Below are 22,006 nucleotides of genomic sequence, written 5' to 3'. Positions count from 1 at the left end.
TTTATATCATTTGTAAATAAAAACTCAAGCATCTTTCCTGCAATGAGTGTGTTTTAAAAAGCCTATTATCTGTTTATATACCAGTTTTAGGAAAATCTCCTACCTGCTCAAAGTAATAATAATATAAGAATACATGACTGGGAATGCAAGAGGGTTATCTTTATTTTACAACTGAGTAGACACAAAAATATCTCAAATGTTATCACGGCTTGTGAAAAATTACAAAATTGTAAAGCAATCCTTTTCCTAACTATGGGTGAAAGGAGTTGTTTCCAGACACTTGCCTAGTTTAAATCAAGCCAAGAAGGTGAAGATGACAAAGACTTATTTAGCAAGCATGTGGCACATTATTGGAATGGATGTCTTGGTACATATAAACAGATAAAAGAGGATACTTCTTTTTAAAATCTAGATTTATACATTTACACATGGAAAAAAATATACCTTAGCTACTTTCCTCCAGTTAAGACAGTCAAAGAAGTAATATGTTCCCCTCTCATATGTATTGGTTTTCATTGTTGGCTCCATGCCTGGTGCCCTGGTAATCCATACTCGTTCTTCTTTGTGGTATCTCCAATCACGGTTAAAACTTCAATTTTTAAGAGAAAAAGACAATTAATTCTTTCCTGTGGCTCACATCAAACATTTTCTACATTTTGTAAAATTTTACTCAGAAAATAGTTTCACCTAAAATACATAAATATAGATGCTTCTTTATCCTGACTTTGTTATTAAATACAACCCTAGTGAAATATAGGAAAATAATTTTAATTTGTCCAGAAAACACACTCTTTAATTAACATACACATCTTTATTTAACTAAAGAAATTTTTTCATGCAAACAAAATGAGATCTTAAAAGCTCTATGAGCAATGTGATAAAAAACTTAGACCAAATAAAGATACATTGTGTTCCAGGAACTTCACTCCTTTCTTGTTCTTCTTAACATTCAACAGAACTTGAGACATCCATTAAAACAAACAAAAATCCCAACTACTGTATTATTTTGTAAGGAACTAAATACAGTCTATTTAACTATCCAAATTCACATAATTTTGTAACTATGTTGGAAACAGAATATCCATTCAAAAAACTCTTCATGAATGTATTACTTTTATTTTTTATTTAAATTTCATTGATCCTAAATTCTCAAAAGCCAAAAGGATACCCACTAGAATTCATGCAAGAATCAATGAGGATTTATATCACTTGTAAACTGGGGAAGTAACATCCAAAGGAGGTAAATGAGCCACAAAAAACATCTCTGGTAGAACAAACCTCCATATAAACAAATACCTTCCTACTAATACAGTGAGGTAATTTTTCAACATAAAAGAGATATGAGACAGAACTGCCAGTAATGGATATATGAATGACTAAATGAATTTATTTACTTATGAATAAATTAAAAGGTAACAGGTAACAATTTCTATGTTACAAAAAATGAGGGGAAAACATGGGAGAAAACAAATTCTCAATAGAAAAATAAAAAAACAATTTATTATCAACACAGTGAATTTTACATTTTAAGTATCTGATCCAAGGTCATTTATAGAAATGTTATTAGGAATATTATAAAATATTTAAATCTGTAAAAAATTAGGTCTCTCAATCACAACATCCTGATTTTCTTTTTGTAATCTCTATCCCCAACGTGGGGCTTGAACTCAGGACCCTGAGATCAAGAGTCACTTGCTCCATCGACTGAGCCAGCCAGGTGCCCCATAACATCATGAATTTTAACTAACAATTCACTCAAGTAAACATGATTATTATAATAGTCCATTGGTAACAAAATGTTACCAATTGGACATATGAGAAATGACACAAAATTTTTATTCTTAGAGCATCGGGCAAAAACAGAAATGCTCAGGAAAAAAGATGTATCCAATGGGCCAACTACTTAACATTAATTTATTTAAGTTGGCCAACAAGCTTCTGATAATGAATGTGGACTTTATCAATACTTCAGAACACACAAGAAATATGCACAGTGCCTTGCCCATATAATACTCAACAGATAAATGATGAAATTCATTGTCAAATGAAATTCAATTGTCATTCAATTCATTGTCTTATGTGGTTCCATAAGAAGATGAGCCACAGTTAGGAAGCGACCAGATCTTATACTTCACATATTTATAAAAATCAGATTCACCAAATTCATGAATGAAGTCAATCCTGTCTTCTTACAAATTTAGGATTATTTAAATCTGAAATAATTCCTTTTATGTATACAATGACTATGAAACCAGAGCAATATAAACTTTCAATCTAAATTAACTTTATTTTACTAAGTGTAAAAACAAATTATTTCTTGATGGAAATATTTCTGCTTTAAAAACAAAAGACAGACTATAGCCATCATTAAAAAAAAAAAGTTTTCAGAATAAACAAGATCCACTATAATACAAAAGTGTTTGAAAATACTTTGAACATACAGCTCTACTGCAGCTAAAAGTTGTAATACGTCTCCTCCATTCATGTAATAGAGATAGAAGAGAAGGTCTTCTCCGTATCGGCCAAGTTTTATTGCAGCCAGCTGCAAAAGAGAAATCAATTATTCTGAAGTGTAAAATAAGTTTGAAAACCCTAACATTGCTATCACGATAGTAAAAATAACAAGATAAACAAACCCTCTTCTCTGTAGTAGATAACTGTTATTACGTGATTTCATAGGGGGAGTTTTATCATTTAAATAACTAGAGTCATTTAACAACTATTTCTGGTACATCTGTTTATATAATAATAAAATAAAAACCTATATAAAAACTTCTCAGCAAGACCAAATGCTGTTTTACACGAGGGTTTATTAATACCCAACACAGTAACAATAGTGGAACATGACGCTCAGAGATGCAGGAGTTATATTCAATTCCTGGTTCCACTATTTACTAATATGACCCATGTCCAAGTTATTTAAGGTCTCTGAACTCCCACATAAAATGGAGAAATGAGACCTACAAGGTTACTAAGAATGTAAGTAAAAATTGATAAAGTGCCTGTATACGAATGCACCTTAAAGAGGACCTGATACATAGGAAACCTGTAAGAAATGTTAGCTCAGTCTGTATCTGACAGTGATTCACAAATTGGTTATGTATTTTTACCAAATCACATATGGTAAATACAAAAATCATAAAGTGATAGCTCTTTATTTTGTTTAAATGGATGACTAAAAGATGATTGCTTCACATGTCCCTCCATAAAGCAGAAACATTAACCGCCAACCAAACTCTAATAAAACACTGAGTTTAATAGACTCCAACTCTTGTGTTAGGAAAAGCCTTTATTCTCACCAAAATGAAAAAACTTTTCTCTCTTCACCTAATCCTGCATCTAAATGTTTATTTAACTGTTATACATTCTTAGAATATAATTTTTCTCTCCATATTATCCCCATTCAAGCAGCAGTTTTTAATGTGACAAATTCTCTCAAATCAGTATTTCTTAAATTGCCGTAAGAAAAGGCTTTGGAACCCCCTTAGGTAATTGGAGCAAAAAAGCCCTATGACAGATGTAGCAGAAAAATCACACGATCCACAAACAGAAAAAATAAGCTCTATCCCATACTTCTTGTCTTCCATCTATTCAAGTATTGAGACATATTGAGAAACATCTCTTTACTTGCCTGTCCACAAAATCAACATCCATTTGACCATGCAATTGCATGGTACAGACACAGAACACCTGTGTGTGTGTGTGTGTGTGTGTGTGTGTGTACACACACATATATATAATATTTTATATTTATGTATAAATATATAATGCAATACATATTTATATACATATGTGTAACACGTAAGTTTTAATAAATCGTATCTTTCCTCAATGCCAAAATCTAGGGATACAATTTCTAACAGAAATGAACATTTTAGTTCTTTCCCCTCAACAAGAGTATCTACCATTTTCTTTTTTTGATTAAAAAAAAAAGTTAAAACTTCAATCTGTTAATAGTTATTTTATAGCTAGAATTTTAGGTAATTAAAAAAAATTTTAAAGCCAATGCCATAGCTTTTAAATGTACACACTGTTCCACTGAAAACACTGTAATATTTGTAAAAATATATTTCTTATTGATACAAGGGCATAAAATGAGAATATCAGAAAGAAATTCATCAAATTTTCCAAAATAGTTGATTCTCATCAACCATGGTTATAACCTGTTATTAAGAACTCTGAGAAATATTTGACCAGACCTACCACTGTTTTGTTTTTAAAACATATTCTTTAAATATAACCCAGGATTCTCATCAGAACATTAAAATAGAAATAAAACTGTTATAATTGAATTGGCAACATGAAAGCATACCCCTGAGACCACTGCTAATTATTTCAAAAGACTTTATGCTGTCTAAACTGAAAAACAGTGCCTGGAAAATAGATACATTCATGCTGACTGAGGAGAATAATAAACTACACTCACCTTATCCCTAATGTGAATGTTCGTTAAGTACTCAGATGGAACATGGAAGTCTGGATAATAAAATGAAAAAAGCCTTATTAACTGATTCTCAGTTTAAAAAATATTTTTAAAAGGTCTGAACACAAATAGATTCTCCTACCTATGTCTTGAGGTCGACAAGGTGAAGATGCCCAGGGTGATGCAAATTTGGGGTAAAGATTTCTGAATAAGAGGGAAAAAAAAAACCACTCTGAAATCCAAAGTAGAATCAAAGATTTCTAATTTTATTCAGGAAATCAAGAAAAATGACTTCAAAAGTAAAATGAGTATCTTTACTTCCAATTTCGTTTCATGTGTTTACTACAACTTACACAGCAGAAAAATGAAACACGGTTAAACAGCTGTATATATACTCAGTGTCTATATTAAGTTACAAGTTATATATTCACATATATACATAACTTCGACTCAGAATGCTTTAAATTCATTAATACCATGCCCCCAGTAAAATTACTTTCCCATTTACATGGCTAGAAAAAATCAGTAATTATTAAAAGCAAAAGTTCAAATTCACCAAATATTTACTAAGTGCCTATTACATGCCTGACACTGTTGCAGGTGCTTGAGATACATCAGCGAACAAAACAAAGATAACTGACAACATAAAATTTACTTTCTGGTTAGGATGGTGGATTAGGAGGAGGCGCATAATAAATAATATTCCGTGTTGGTGGAGGGGTAAGGAGGGGTATCAGTTGCATTAAATTAGGTAGCCAGCTTAGGTTCCATTTAGAAGATAGGATAGGATTTGAACAAAACTTCGAAAGATGTGAGGGGGGTCAGCCATATTCATGACCTGGCAGAAGACTATTCTAGTCTGAGGGAACTGCTAGAGCAAATTAAGCAACTTAGCAAAACTAAGGTGGGCATATGACTGACATGTCTGAGGTACAGCCAAGCCAGTGAAGGTCAATGAAACTGGAACAGAGTGAACAAAGGGAGAAGCTGTTGAGGTGGTGGCAGGAGAGAGACAGATCATGCCTGTGGAGATGAATAGGCCTGTAAAGATTTTAGGTTTTTAATCATAAGGAAACCACAGACCTTTACCGGGCACTGAGCAAAGGATTAACTTATTCAGAAAGGATTGTCCTGGCTGCTACATAAAGAAGAGATTGTGGGGTGCACAACAGAGCATCAGGGACACCTGGAGACTGTCTGATGGTATAATCTAGGAAAGAAAGGATGTGATTCAAACCAGGGTGCTGGCAGTTAAAAGCAATGAGAAGCATGAAGCAATGAATCCATTATGTCAAACGTTGCTGACAGGTCAAGTTTCTACAAGAGACCACTGAATTTGATGACCTCAATGAGAGCAGGTTTAGTGAAGGGGTGAGGGAGCAAAATCCTAACTGAAATGGGTTTAACAGAGAATGGGAGAAGACAAATGGAAGATAAAAAATGGCTTTTTAAAAGAGTTTTGCTCTTCAAAAAGTAAGAATAAAGAAATAAAGGCAGTAATTCATGGAAGAGATTAGACAAAAAGAATGTACTTTATTAGCATAGAGGAAGTAATAGCATTACTTGTACGCTGACGGAAATGATCCAACAATGTGCAAAAATTGTTAGAGCTATGTCCTTGAGTTTTCAAGAGAGACTTTAAGTAGAAAGCATGGATCAGCAGGGTGAAAGACAAGAATGAGGTGGGTGCAGATGGTAGCAGATAGTTAGATCTGGTGGTAGGACTATGCTGACATTCTCTTCTGATTACTTCCAGCTTTCTTAGGAAAGTAGAAATTAAAAAAGCAAGGTCTTACTACTACACCTGAAACTAGTATTACACTGTAAGTTAACTAACTGGAATTTAAATAAAAACTCAGGAAAGAAAAAAAAAAGCAAGGTCTCCATCTGAGAGTAAGGACTGGGAAAAAGGTAATTAGATGTTAGGAGAAACGAGTGTGGAATAGTTGCATAGGAGAGCAAAAGAATGAAGGGACCAGGCACGCCACTTACAATTATGGGTGGCAGAATTATGAGCCCGCTTTTGAGGTTCCTAGAAGTGAGGACTAGGCAGTGAAGTTGTGTGCTTTTCTTTAACCAGTTCAATAGCACACATCAAGAATGGAATAACTGAAGTATAACCAGGGTTGTAGTTTTTGCCATGAAATCATGACAAAGTAAGAGAGGGGCAAAGTAGTCAAGCGTGTATGTAAAAAGCCATTACGAAAAACTAAAGAATTTAACTGGGTAAGAAGAAAGTGAAATCTTCTCAGGCGAAGAGAAGGATGTTGAAGAACAGTAAAAGAAGAATCAATAGACTGAAGATCCCAAGGAGTCAAATGATTATTGGAGTCAGTGCTAGAGGGAGAAAGACGGAAAACCGGAAGTGGCATGGGAGCAGAGACTTAAAATTACAGGGAAACTGAAGTTACTGATAATGCCAAGGTCAAAGGGATAACTTTGTAAGTAGCTGAGATATGGTGGAGGGTTAAGACTTTTGGAGGTGAGAAACTCAAGGAGCCAAGATCTCAGGATTCTGGAAGGATCAAATATGTGTATTTTGAAACTGCCAAATTATAAGGGAATGATACTGTCAAATGACAGTGATCCAGGAGCTAACATGAGAGGGAATGACCCAAACAGTCAAGAGAGAACAGCAACGAGTGGCTGCAGGTAATACACTGTGATCACATGAAATTAAAAACTGGAAATCCACAAGGAAGTATTATACACAAATGTGGAAGAAAAGAAAAAAAACTTACTCAGGAGAGTTCAGATTGAGGCCTAATGTTGTTAAGTCACTTCCTAATGCAAGATGTACCATTCCTGGGTCTGTCTCTGCTGCCCTGATAAATGTTAACAGGCCAATCATTCCAAATTGGTCCGTCACCATCCCTTGAGGAATGTTAGTAACCCGACCTGGATAAGAAGAACATAGTAATTTTATCTTTAAGGAAAAAGTAAAGAAACGAATTCTGTAATATCTTTGACATATTTTATAGAGTCCCACCATCAGGTAACACCTGGATCCCTTTTTTCTGCTGGTTATTATTTTGCGTTGTTGAACTTTTATCTCCAGGGAATTTGGGTCCATCTGTACTTGAAGTTGTCTTGCCAGATGTATTCAAATTCTAACATGGAAAAAATTAAATGTGACATTAAAATTTGTTAAGTGCAAAAACTGAGTACACGTATTAGTTACCTTTCTATTCATTCTTTATTATATTTAAATTGGTAGTATATTATTACCTGTTTTTCAAGTTCTACATGAAACTTTTTGTTTCCACAACTGTCCCATGGTTTACAAATAAATCCTGTATTTTACACATTTGGGTATTTAAAGGACAAAAACATATGAAAGATATTCTTATATATCTCAGATCTTCAGTCACAGAAAAATAATCTTTATCTCAGAACTATATGCTTTGGGATATACTTCAAGTTTCACTCTTCAACACTTTAATTTAGAAGAGAAATATTACAGTACATTGCCTATGATATCACCATAAAAACCTCCAGGATAAGTTAGAATATATAAACTTTTAAAATTCGTATTTAATTCTTACCCAGTAATCTTCTTTATCAACTATTTTAACAATACATACAAACTCCCATCACAAAAAAAAAAAAAAAAAGCTATTTTCAGTGAAATGTGGAAGAAATAAAACACATTCGTTAAGTCAGAAAGAGGAAGCTGAGTTGGCTGAATCAACACAGGAATAAAAATGTGTATAAAGATTCTTCAAGGAGAAAACTTACTCAAGAAAAACACAGCTCCTTAGAAGGCTATAATATCAAACTTCATGGGATCCAGCTGACAGGGACTACAATAAAAGTCTAAATTAACTCTGAGAAGTTCAACAGAAATTTGCAAACCTATACGAAATAGGAAAAAAATAGGCTATCTTCTAAGTTATAAAGGTTTTCCACATTCTTCAGAAGTTAGATTATTACAGATATTCAAGATAAACAATTTTGTAACAGTACTTAGTAAGTCCTTAATATAGTCTATAAAACTGTTAATACAAGAGAAGTCTGAAGGGAAAAAACTACATTACTCACACACATAATTCTCAGTTACTTACAGATTTACTGTCATCATTACTTGACGTTGGATCTTTATAGCTGGAACCAGGTAATGCTGGAAAATCTTCATTGTGTATTGAGAAGTCCTGGGATTGCTCATTTGCTGGTTTTGTTACCATTCCCACTATGTAATGAAAATAATCCAGAAAATTCTAATTCATATTTATGCTATTTTACTACAAATTATAAAAAAACTAAAGTTTCCTCATACTAACATACCAAAAGGATTTTTTATTACACTATGAAAGCACACTTCAAAAAATTAGTATTCAGGATAATAATGAAGAACTATATTTTTATATACTGATTAATAACTCAATATACAAAATAATACAAGGGAAGTAAGTGGTAATCCTATAATTCTAAATCTAATGTCATATATAGATGCTTAAAAACAATTTGATATTGGTAATAGTTATTAAAATTTTTGGTTTAAAGCTTGACTTAAATATTTGACTAGCTATTATAAACACCAGTTAATTGTCAAATACAAATGAACAAAATAAATTTTAAAAGAACATGTCAGTATTCTACTTGAAAGTGACTTACAGAGTGAGCAAATTGCAATCAATTATAAAACAACTCCATATTATTTCAGATTTTCTTGGACTCCATGTAATAGATGTAAAACATGCAAGAACTGGGAAGTAATCCTCCCACTATACTTGGCATTAGTCAGGCCCTTATTGGAGAACAATATCCAGTTTGGGGCTCCACAATTCAAGAACGATATGGAGAAACTAGAGTTGGTCCAAGGAGAGCAACGGGAATGATTAAAGGGATGAAAAAATGGACCTATGAGGAAAGGTTAAAAACATTAGAGTCTGAACTGAGAATCAAGTAGCTAGGTACTCAACTTCCAGGGCAGATCATTTTTTTTGTTATTTTTGGAAGACTAATTTGGAAACTTTAGAATACTAACAATATATACTCTCCCTTCTCCACACACTGTTATTTATATTCATATTCTGAAAGGCACAGAAATCCTTCTTGGATGAAAATGGGAGAAACCATTATCTTAAAAAAGTTATGAACTGATGCTTCTAAGTTCATTGTTTCTGCTACTGATCTCTATCAGATTCTCCCAAAAGGAAACAACTATGTGCAATGGGTAAAGAGAATATGGCTACATTGTTGTTACATAATTTTCACGTCTAAGTTGTTATTGCACACATTTCATGCCCTTCCTTTTCATTTAGCCAAATCTCTTAATTATTAGAGACAGTGAGAAAGGGCTTTAATTGTGACCAAGAGTCTACATGAACTATTCACGACCCTATGAGCAGTTTTCAACAGAAGGCAATTGTTTCTCCCATGGGACATGTGTCAATGTCTAGAGACACCTATGGTTGTCAAAACGATGGTGGGGAGAGGTACTATTGGCATCAAGTTGGCAGAGGCCAGGGATGTTGCTATAACATTCTCTAATGCACAGAACAGCCCCCCACCACCCCCCATTTACAAAGAATTATCTGACCCAAATGTCAGTAGTGTGGAGGTTGAGAAACTGGTTTAAACCAATATTACATAAATATTCTATGTAAGGTCAGTCATTACTAATCACCAGGAATGTAGGAATGTATTCTTCAAAAATGTGTGATGAATTAAGAAGAGAAAAGGCACCTTAATCATTATGGTACACTTAAGGCAGAAATGCCAGAAGAAAACCTCTGAATACCAATGAACATTTCCTTTTGGGTTTCTGTACAAACTTTCCCATCTAACTTTGCTATCATGGTATTCTGGAAGGAAAATGCACTTTGCATATATCAGCTTTGACGAAATTATGCTACTCTGATTAGAAAACATATTGTGTGTGTGTGTGTGTGTGTGTGTGTGTGTGTACAGACATGAACATGCATATGTGCACAAATGTGTATGTCTGTGTGTGTGTGCACAATGGAAAAGTTTCCATTAGCCATTATTAGAAAGCTTAATTACCATAAGGAGCTCTTCCAGCCAAGGGGTTTATTAATGGAGTTGGGTTACCACTTCCTTCTCTTCTGTTTCGGTCTGCTAACGCTGGAAAATCTGAAAGGTCCAATCCTGTCACATTTTCGCTTCCATCTAAATAATGAGAAAGAACATTATTGGTTCTACAAACATTTTATTTTATTTTAAATAAGCTCTCGGCCCAATATGGGGCTTGCACTCACAACCCAGAGATCAAGAGCCACATACTCTACTGACTGAGCCAGCCAGGCATTCTGTACAAACATTTTAAAGGGATTATTAAACACCAACCATCGTATAATTTGAAATGACAGTACCTTCTTCCTAAAGACACAGCACTGTACTAAGTATGTATAAGTGTACATTAAACAGTTGTGGACTTATTTCATGCAAAAGAATTTCATGAATAATTCAGCAAACAATATGTAGCTAGCATAATAAAAACCCCAAATCCTAGAGACTTAAGATAGACAATAAGGAGTTAATGTGGTACATTATTTCCCCTGTGAAGGAGGGTACTCTAAAGTTATAGCTCTCTTGTTAGCTAACAAGAGAGAGACCGTTGTGATGTAACTGTTCTTTTCATTATATCCAAAAGCAGAGGTAGTATCTGGATGCTTGGAGCTTTAGTTACACACAGGTGTGATAATGACAGTGCCTCTTGCAAATGACCAGAATCATATCTGAAACACAGGCAGTGGGAGCAGAAACTCTAAGGACTTCTGTCCTGTGATCTACTTGTCCCATACACACGTATGTGTGTGCAAGTGTGTGTGTGTCTGTTTCTGCAGTTGGGGAGTATAGCCAGGTGGGGTAGACACAATATAAATAGGGTTCCCATGTCTGGCAAGAGTTTGGGAAGCATGGGAATATGATGCAAAGCCCAGAAGATTATATTACCTATTGCACAGTAGGCGCTCAATAAATATATTAAATGAATAAAATTAATTTTTGTTCATTTTAAATGGAAAAGATCAGCCTGAAATTTAACCTAATATTTCTACTTTGCCTGTTTTTTAAAGATTTTATTTTTAAGTAATCTCTACACCCAACATGGGGCTCAAACTCATAACCCCAAGATCAAGACTTGCATGCTCTACTAACTGAGCCAGGTAGGGGCCCCTCTATGTTGCCAATTTTAATCATCCCCTTAATTTCTTCTCAACTTTTATTATTCTATTATTCTTACAATCTTATATGCTTAATTTTTGAAGAATTTAATTTTCTACCTTAGTTTTAGCCTGAACTATAGGGTTTTTTAAAAAACTTTGTTTCATCTGATGTTTTCATGTTTTATAGCATTTTTAATTTATGTGGCCCTTCAGTTAATTTTGAATTTTTCTCCAAGTTTCATAATTAGAAAAATCTCAGAAACTAATTACCTCAAGATTACTTTGTTGACAGAAAAACAACACACTCTCATAACAATCCAACTCAGGTTATAATTTAAAATTATGAAGAGTAAATGATAAAATCATATCTACTGTTTCTAAACAAACAGCAATTTATTCATTTTTAATTTAAAAAAGATACTACTACATAAAAAGACCAACAGGACAAATTTATAGTGTTTCAATCTACAAAAGTTATCTTTCTTGAATTATTCTATTATAGTTAGTTATATAGTTATAAATTAACCAAAAACTTTGAATATGTATTAACTTTCAATACACATCTTCAGGTCCTCTAAGATGGAATTTAAAATTGCCATGCTATCTGAGAATTTTAACCTAAAAAATACTTAATAAACCCCCAAATTTGAATTTTTAGGTAAAGACTTGGAGACAATTTTCCTAAAAATAGTTAAAGTTTAGTTAAAACTGAATTTTAAAAATAATTTGAAAATTTATGGAAGTGTGGAAAAGCGGAATTCAGAATATAAGATGGCATTGTCAGACACACTGTTACTTTATGGTCCATTTAGGAAAAAAAAATAACTTGCCAATTAAACTATGATACATAGTCTGATTTCAGAGATAATAAAATATGAAAAAATTGGAACATTTCAGAAACAGTGGGAATATGGTACTTCATATCATTTTTAACACCTTGAACATAAAACTATAAGTTTTAAATGCTACAATTTGGAATTTTAAAGTCTAATTTGATCAATCTACGCTGCTACACATATAATACCACATAAAATTAAAAGCTCATAGTCACAAATGACATTTCATTACTAAATCTTGTCTGATGCTTCCACATATGCTTCATTTCACTGATCATTCTTTCCCTTCCACTTCCTTCACATATATTTCTCTCTGAATGATCAATTCATTTTTGCTCCTATGACCGTAACAACGTCCTTTATTTCTTTTCTCTGGAAAGGGTCTGGAGGCAAGGATGGAAGAGGGTGAAATCTGAAGCAGAAGAGCAATTAAGCCTCCTGTTCTCTTCTCTCTGAAGCAGTTGATAAAAGAAAGAAACCAATGGACTGCAGGAATTCAAAATCAGATTTCTCTGTAATTAAATTCTGAACTTTACATATAAAACTGGATAAAAAATCCAAGGGTTAAATGCCAAAATTAGTATTATTAAAATTATTAAGAAAAAGTTGTTAGGTGCTCCAATAAAATTTTAAAGGTTTCTTCAATCTGGGTCCCTATAACCAGAATGCTGTAACACTCAACCTAAATTAGACTGTAGTGACAGGACTGAGGATAGGAAACGCTCTTGAAGCAAAAAAAATTCTGAAGCATAAATACAGACTAGGGTAATGTTCAGGGGCTTTCTCTAGGTATTAAGGAAATAATTCTGAAGTTATAACACTATGCTATTACCACACCAAGTGAAAAAATATATTTAAATATCTCTCAACTATTCACTTGAATTAAACCCTATTCCTGTCAAATTCTCACTAAATTAAATTCTACCAGTTTAACACAAAAATCTAGTAATATTTTAAGACCAGTATGTTGAATTGCTTCATATTTCAAAGATCTACCATATTTTTTATAGGGTACTACCTCCAGAATAAGCTTACCTGTTCCATTAAAAATGTTACTTGATAAGGAGTTATTCATTCCAAATGCCTGATTCCTGTTCATTCCAAATCCAGACATACTGGGTACATAGAAAATAATTTTAGATATACAGTAAGAGAACACTAACTTCCAGATGAAGAAAAACAGAAGTGTATACTTTTGACCTCCTCATATAAAACAATATGTTTAAAAACAAACACTACTTTCATTTTTCTGAGTTTAACCTTTATTTGAAAATGTTCCTGAAGTCCCTCCATGAATAACTGAGAACCATAATGTCTTAAACAGATGAATTAAAAAACAAAAAGCAAAGAATGTACACATAAGTCTGGAGGAAAACAGAGATTAAGGGCACTATTTGATGTGTTTGGAGAACCAACTTACTGGATACACTGGTAGAAGTAACTGATCCCAAAAACATGTAGTTTAGTGTAAAACTACTGTTCCTGAATACTTGTTCTCCTTCCACTACTGGTAAAGTGTGCCATTATTGCTTTCCATAAAAGATCTTCTTTCATACAACACAGTCTTTCCCAACTAGAATATAAACTCCTCAGAGACAGGGTCTGTGTCATAGTCATCTTTGCATCCTCTGCCTTTAGTCTTCAGGAGGATACACAACAGGCACTCAATAAAGGTTTAGTTTACCTGAATTAAGCGATGTTTTTCTTTAACTGAATTTAGTGCTCTAAAACACATCATTCTTATCTAAATATAGTTTATCTTTCAGCTACTTAAAAGAAAAACCAAATCTCTCCATAGTGCCCTCCATTCTAAAGCAGTGCACAATTGGTACGTGGTAAATAGTTACAAACGCCTCCCTTTTTTGCACAAGCCTAAACATGAGAAAACAAAAACAAGTCTGAACTTAAGGCAAGGCCAGAAGTAATTAAGAATGTCAAAAAGAGCTGTTAATGCAAATTCTACAATGAAAGTAGGCATCTTTACCATCAAATAATCTGATAAAAGAGTGTATCAGTGTTATGAGTAGGGTTAAAGTGTTTGAAGATGACAGGGTTTTTTGTTTTTGTTTTTTCACCTAAATCTGTAAAACTAACTATGGCCAAACAGTGTTTTCACAAAATCTGGAGCTGATCAAACAATACTCTAAAGAGAAGGAAAGCCATTAAAAATACTTGTTTCATAGCAAGTGAGCAATGTTGGTGACCTAGGTACCTTCACACATTGAATAAGTACTAAGGGATGAAAACATTCTGTAACAAATACAATTTACCAAAACTAGTAAGCAGGGTTTTAGAAACCCATGTTTCATTGACAATTTATAAGCAATGTATTTTTAAAAAACAATTAAAATGTGAAAAAATATGGAAAGGCAAAAATATAAACATACATTCAACGAACAATACTGTAAGAAAAGATGTGATAAAGCCCAAGAAGTGTATGATTAGGAAGCTATCAAGGAGATAAGAATTTTGATAACCCTTTACGATAATAATTTTTTTAAAAAAGTAAAAGCAGTAAAATTATTAAGAGAAATACTCATAAATCTAAATAAAAGAACTGGAGTTTATGGGATGAAGATCAAACAGGAAATGTGTTACTAACCTATTTGAATCCAGATTTTACAAGTAACAGATAAAGTGAATTAAATGGGTAAGATGATAGCAAATAGGTCAAGATCCTTTTTCCTCCCACAGTTCCCCATTTTTTAAAAAAAATGGCAGACTTAAATGCTATTTTTGCAAGATACAAAGCCTTGTACTGTAGTCATCACTCTCATATAAATTATCTGAACAGCTTAAAAATCTTAACAAGATGGACAACTGGTCTTCATAATGTCATTATTATCTGCATAGTAAACATGCAAATGGACAGTACAAAAAGGTGTATAAAGCACACAGCTCATCTTGTTTTAAACCCCAGGACATGACACTATTTTCAAATATTGTAGATGTAGTCTTAAAAAGTCTCTGGTTACTAAGTCTCCAAACCACCAAACTGAGTTTTAGTTGAAAAGGTACTGAACCAAAGCATAAGTGAAGCAAGGCAGTAATAGTCAAACATATCCCTGGTACTATTCATAAGTCTCGAACTCTTACCACATTAAGTGGCCAGCCTCATTTAACAGAGGAAGGACCTATCAATAAAAATTTGCCTGGTGGCAACTTAAGAACAATTCTTTTCTAACAACAACAAAAAGCTTTAATGTGCTTTCTACAATCAAACTGATTTTCAAAAGAACATGCCTTTAGTTTGGGGAGGTTAAAGTTGTAATGTGTAACAGAAAGAGAATCTTTGGTCATAAAAATACGATGAAACATACTTATGAGACAGAAGCCAAGACTCAAGAAACAGAATGTTGAATACGAAAAGGCAAATCTGAAAACACCCAGAAAGACAATTATACACATTATCAATAAACATCTTACCTGTTCACAGTAAAAGGCTGTCGAGAAGGCTGCTGCTTTGGCATACATATTATGCTTGGCGAGCTTCTGTTGGGGCTACCTAACCCTGAACTGCTCATGCTATTTGTCCTGCTAGGAATTCCAATGCCCTGACCAACCTGGGAGTGGTTCATCATATTCCTAGGATTCATAGGCAAAATACCCCTGAAAAAGAAGTCCATTATACTAAATAAGCTCTCTACAATCACTCATTAAAATTCTCTGTAAATAATCAATCAGCCTGACCCCAGAACCTCAAATACACTTTCAAATTACACTGCTAATTTTCATTACTTATTTTGTCTGGTCATTCTAGCTCTTTGAAAAGAAAAGTAAAACCAACAAGAAATTGGGTAAATTACGGCAGAACTAATGTAAGGTGATATTTAAGAGGAGAAAATTATTGCTGTGACTATGATATAAAATAATACAAATGTATTTCACACATATATTTAAAATAAGTTCATTCGAAATGTATGCCATTCTATCTTCTTCATGCTAATATGCATCATCTATGTAATCTTGTTTTGTTTTACTCACGAGAACAATGAATGTGTGTTGAGGGAGCAATAATCAGAATTATCTGAGGAATGATTTTAAATTACACATCCTCTTTTGAGGAAGAGAGCTGGCTTCTGATAAAGGTCCCCAGGTGGTGATTAACCCTTGATACCCACCCAGCTGACAACCAGTATGCTAGATGCAGGATAAGAACATCTTACACTATACTTATCAATTTGCAATGAAATAAAAGGAGCATAGGGTATTAACTTTCTTTTCCTCAGTGAAAGGCACTGAACCAGAAAAATCAAATAATTAGTTATCTTATTAAAAACTAGAAAGTTGCTTACTCTACAAAGATACATTTTGAGAAATATTCTGGTCCATCAATAAATACCTGCTTGGAGATGGAGGCGTGTGAAGTGACATTGTTGGTACCCCTGTTGTTGGCGTGACGTGGCTCGGTAACTGAGTGCCTTGTGATAAGCTGCGATTTAACTGAGGGGTATTGTTGCTCATCCCCCTCATTGGAAGGCCTAGTGCACCTATTAAAAAAATTCAGAAGAAGGAAATTCATTGCCATCAGGAATGAAATTGTTATCCATCTTCTGGAGTTGGCAATTTAAAACATTTTTAAATGACCTAACATGTAATATAATATGCAAGTTTTAAATGGATATATTCAATTCACTCCAAATGGAATCTGATTTTAACAAAAAGGTTCTAGTCTGAAATTTAATATTATGAATGGATATCACCTTCATATTTGTATCTTTCATATTTCTATTTTACAATAGACTACGTCTGCCAAAGGTTTTAACAAATTAGATGACTTATGTCTCAATAAAAACATTTTGTACAAATATGGCTTTAAGAAATTTGCAGTTTTATGTTTTTATGTTTTAAATTAAAACTGAGGAACACAGACATTTAACCCCACCTTGCTGATGTAGCTTTAATTTTTATATGAGCCTTTTAAAACACATTTAAGAAATCTCTACTATTTATACATACATCTCAACATTACAATTTTTACAAATCTAACATAAAATGTCAGCAACTGTTAAAAAAAAAAAAACTCAAGCTGATATAAGAGACAAGAATTTAAAACATTTAAAAGTTTCCAAAGTACAATGACCCTGTATATAATTATCTCGTACTTCTGGGGCCAGATGCAAGGATGCATGTATTCCAACAGGTACATTTTACAGACTACTGAAGTTTTAGCATTCAGCTACAAAACAGAAAAAAATTAACTGGGATAAACTTATTTCAGAAACGTCTGACAGATTTCCTAACTTCTGTTAATGTGAAATATGAATTATTAATTTCTTAATGATTCAGAAGTTATCAGGGATATCTGATATTCTAGGTGTTTAGATTCTCTGCCCTTTCCCCATTCAGATTAAGGATGTCCTGCTGTCACCAGTTATCACATCTGCCTATGAATGCTTCCATCTTCCTGACCCACACTTTTTGGTGCTTTCTATTTCTAGTCAGCTGTGAAATTGCCTGTCAGTCAACTAAACTTACTCTGAACTGGAAGTTAAATAAAAGTGATAAGATGGAGAGAGCTAATGAATACACAGATTGCTTTAGTGCTAGGGATTTAAAGTGACTCTTTTCTTCCCTTTTTGGTCTAACTTCAGGACCCAGAATTTCAAGGACCTGAATATTTTGAAACTATAACCTCCAAAAAATTAGAGTAAATATATTTTCTGAATGTTTTACCTCAAGAACTTTTGCAAAATTTATCTTTGGCATAACAACATACTATCTTCTATCCCAAGGATACCAGTGGATCACAAAGATTTCACTGGAATCTGGGGGCCTCAGTACTTGGCTTGTACCTAACTTGGCTTCCCAAGTGAATGAAGCCAATAAACCAACTCAGTATATTCTATGTGTACTCTTTTCAGACAGGTTCCATGAGGAACAGAGGCTGGTTCTGTTTTTCTTTAGGTGACATGAAGGGAACTAACTGGCTTAGATTATATGTTGGTGTAGTTCACCATATGTATGTACGGTCACTAAAAGTTTTGTGACCATTAATATACCGCTAGCTGCAGACACTTTCTCTGAATCAGGACAAAATAAGGAAAAACAAGAGATTAAAAATCAGCCATATAAGATTTCTTCAGAAGAAATCAGTCTTTTCCTTCTCTTCATCCACTCTAGTTTCCCTCTAGGCCCTCTAGATGCTCCCATAAGGAACCACCAAAGTGATACTTTTCATATCACTCATTCAACAAACATTTATTGAGTGCCTCCTATGTGCCAACTACTGTGCTAGCTGCTGGGGATACAGCAGTGAACAAGACAGAAAAGGCTCCTACCCTTAGGGAGTTTACATCCTTCTCCCCAAATATGCTGTCCTAAAATCAGCAATACCTGTGAATTAACAACAGGAATGTGTTTCACACAATTACTGACCACCAAGAAATATTACACAATTTTAGAGCCAGAAGGGACCTTAAAGATCACCTAGTCCAATGTTCGCATTTTACAGATGAGGAATCTGAGCTCAGATGAGTTAACTGACTTTTCCAAGGTGACACAAAAAACCAAGACTAGAATTTAGATTTCTTAACTCCTAGTGTTCTTCATGGAAACCCTATGCGAGCCCAATATAACACTAAGTGAACACTCTTTGTGAGTGTCTACCAATTTGAGACACCTCTATTTTTTTTCTTTTGCCTTACCCCCCCCCAAAATATTCACCTCTCTTCAAAATTTTTCTAAACCTCCATCCCTTCATCTTTTCCCTCCATCTTCTTTCTTCCTGTCATTATACCTGTCAAGTTTTAGTTCTAATTTTACTTTCCCTTTCTTTTTCACTCTGATACTTTCAGCACTATAAATAAACATACACTTTCTAAAAAAATCAAGTATCCTTTGGCTCTTTTCTAATAATCAGTATACCTTACTAAAGACTCATTAAGATTTGTTTACTTCAATCCTTCATATACATATTCTATGCTGTATTATGAAAATTTAGAACTTCAGAAATATCTTAGAGACTACAGATTATCTGAACATTAGCAAAAAACTTTTGGAGACAGAAACAAGAATGGCTATGGTTATTTATTTAGTCGACTGGCTACTGGCACACGAGTTAATTTATAGTGCTGAGAATGGAGGAAGACAGTATGACATAAACTCAAAGATCAGTGTTTACTTTTATTTTTCCTTTAACACTCTTGAATTTCATAAAACAGGTAAGTTCAATCAGTCTGAGTTGCATTTTTTTGAACGAGGTAGTTATGAAAAATAAGAGGAGTGCATCATTTTCAAACTGGATCATCAAGCTTTGAATAACTTACTAATCAAGCTATTTCAAATTCAATTAAAAACTGAATTCTTTTAAAACAGAGAGAGTATCACTGAATAAGAACATACAAAGACTTATTTTTAGGAAACAAAATATACTAAATCATTAAATTTGAGTAACATGAGTCAATTACAACTGGGTAAGGTCAAAGAGGGAAAACTACTCTTTTAATGATATAATTAGAAACAATCACAAAAAAAAAACCTTCTCCAAAATACTATACCAAGAAGAAGATGTGTAATCTAAAAGAAAAAGTGGGGGAAAAAAGATCTCATAAAAAATTTGGCATAAAATAACTACAACAGGTAAAAAATATTATGAGGTATAAAAGAATGAACAAAAAGTTAAAAAGTAGTTAAAAACTTTACAGTTCTGAATAAAATTTTTCTTTCAATTTGACAAATTGCTAATAAAGAATAATATAGTATTAGGAGAAATATATGAACATACTCCAAGTAGATTCCTACCTCTAATTTGGCAGGGTGCTAAACAGAGAATGAATTCAATTTTTTATTGATCATTTTTCAGAAATCCAAGAGAATATGATCTAAGAAATGTTTCTATGAATTATTTCCACTGCACAACTGGTTAAGAGCACATCCGTTAAGTACTTTATGGCAAAATATGCCATCCTTTATTCAATATTTTGCTAAAAACAAATATTAATAATACAAGTTACAAGAAAAAAAACTAGTCATAGCAACCAAACCCTTGAACACTCACACTTAAATGAAGTCTCCTGAAATCTTTATTAAGGAAAGGGTAGAAAATCTATGAATTGGTGCAAGAGGGCTTAATGTGCCCCCTTTTCCATTTCCAAAGCAACTAGCTTCTCCTAGGAACTCACTGTCCTGCCCACACTAACAATGAATAACCACCTTCTAACCTCCAATTTGTCCTCATATCTACTTACCTCCAATCTGCCCTGCACTTAGCTGATTAATCTTCCCTGCAATATAATTTTGTTATACATTTTCCTTCATTAAAATCAAAGGATTTTAGAAATAGGAAAGTCTCCACAGAGATCATCCAACAAAGTTACAGATAAAGAACATTAGGAATTAAGTTACCTACCCAAGATCACAAATAATGAAGAATATAATGATTCAATTTCTTGACTCTTACTTTCAACCAATTATTTTCCACTTCTTATAGTAGTTGCTAACGCTTACATCACCTGGGGAACTTTAAAATCTGGGTCCCCTACCCAGAAATTGTCACTTAGTCTGAATCCAGGCAATTCATGGCCAGTGGGATTTTAAAAATTCTGAGGTGTTTTTAGGGGTACAGCCAGAGTTGAGAATCACTGTCCTATAGTATTAAATCCAATCACAGTTTAGTCTTCTAAAATTCTCTGTCATGACCCAAAAGATCCTTCTAATCTTTGCTTCCCCCCACAGCTTCATTGAACAATCTTCCTTTTTTCCCTGGTCCTCTCTCCAAATCTGTCCCTGAACTTTTATTCATATCCATCTCCCAACCTAGAATACTTTCCCTTCTCTTACTCTGTTGGAAGTATAGATTTTTTTTTTTAATGCCACAAAACAGGTGTTTACACTATACACAGTGTGCCCTGATGTATATGGGAGGGACCACTAACTCAGATAAGAAAGTAAAATGGATTTGGAATCAGAAAATATTTCTGGAGGAGATAGAACATGAATTAAAATAATGAAAGAGATCTAGTCAGGTATTTGATGGTGGTGATGATGAGTCAGGTGGGTAAAAACATTGTAACAATTCAGTATGAGAAAACAATAAGATGTATGAAAATGAGGACAAGTGATATATAGCGTGGAGGAGGAATGGGCTTGCTTCTGGGTACTAAGGATGTATGGAACAAGAAAGAAACATGGATGGAGTTAACTGGCTTCGCCATTCTCAACTATGAAAAGCTGCTGCTATATTGGAACCAGCTGAGAGTACCTGACAACATTTGGCTTACTCCTCCTCAACCTAAGTTCCCACTCTAGATTCATGACACCCATTCACAAAGTAATGCGGGTCTCAAACTTTAGAAATCTTTGGTCTGTCTCTTTCACATCCTACATCACCAAATCATATTAGCTCTATCTCCAAAATATCCCAAATCTGACCGCTTCCTAACACCTCCATCCCCGGCCCAAGCCTATTTTCCTGCCTGGAATGCTGCAGCAGTAGCACTGTCTTTCTCTTCTTATCATTTGGCCCTCACCACTCAGTCCCTTTGCTACAGAGCAAAGTGATCTTTTAAAAATGAAACTGTATCTTAAAATCCTTCCATTAAACTTAGAATAAATCCAAAGTCTTTATAAAATCTCTACAAGACTCCATGATCTGACACCTGCTACCCCATTAATCT

General features: G+C 33.7%; 1 protein-coding gene across 2 annotated transcripts in view; it reads right to left on the bottom strand.

The window, feature by feature from the left end:
- Nucleotides 1-22,006, bottom strand: part of CNOT2 (CCR4-NOT transcription complex subunit 2) — a 133,858-nt gene that overhangs the window by 8,952 nt on the left and 102,900 nt on the right. For both annotated transcript variants that reach the window (XM_030323218.2, XM_030323217.1), the window contains exons 5-15: nucleotides 16,732-16,879; nucleotides 15,816-15,998; nucleotides 13,425-13,504; nucleotides 10,430-10,555; nucleotides 8,488-8,612; nucleotides 7,413-7,533; nucleotides 7,165-7,321; nucleotides 4,566-4,627; nucleotides 4,427-4,476; nucleotides 2,442-2,542; nucleotides 445-589 (exon numbers count right to left, since the gene is read on the bottom strand). In XM_030323218.2, the coding sequence (XP_030179078.1) occupies nucleotides 445-589; nucleotides 2,442-2,542; nucleotides 4,427-4,476; nucleotides 4,566-4,627; nucleotides 7,165-7,321; nucleotides 7,413-7,533; nucleotides 8,488-8,612; nucleotides 10,430-10,555; nucleotides 13,425-13,504; nucleotides 15,816-15,998; nucleotides 16,732-16,879 (1,298 nt within the window). The remainder of the gene's footprint in view (nucleotides 1-444; nucleotides 590-2,441; nucleotides 2,543-4,426; nucleotides 4,477-4,565; nucleotides 4,628-7,164; nucleotides 7,322-7,412; nucleotides 7,534-8,487; nucleotides 8,613-10,429; nucleotides 10,556-13,424; nucleotides 13,505-15,815; nucleotides 15,999-16,731; nucleotides 16,880-22,006) is intronic.

Source organism: Lynx canadensis, chromosome B4 (genome assembly GCF_007474595.2).
Source record: "Lynx canadensis isolate LIC74 chromosome B4, mLynCan4.pri.v2, whole genome shotgun sequence".
In the NCBI taxonomy this organism is placed as follows: domain Eukaryota; kingdom Metazoa; phylum Chordata; class Mammalia; order Carnivora; family Felidae; genus Lynx; species Lynx canadensis.
This window is presented reverse-complemented; position numbering and strand designations above follow the sequence as displayed.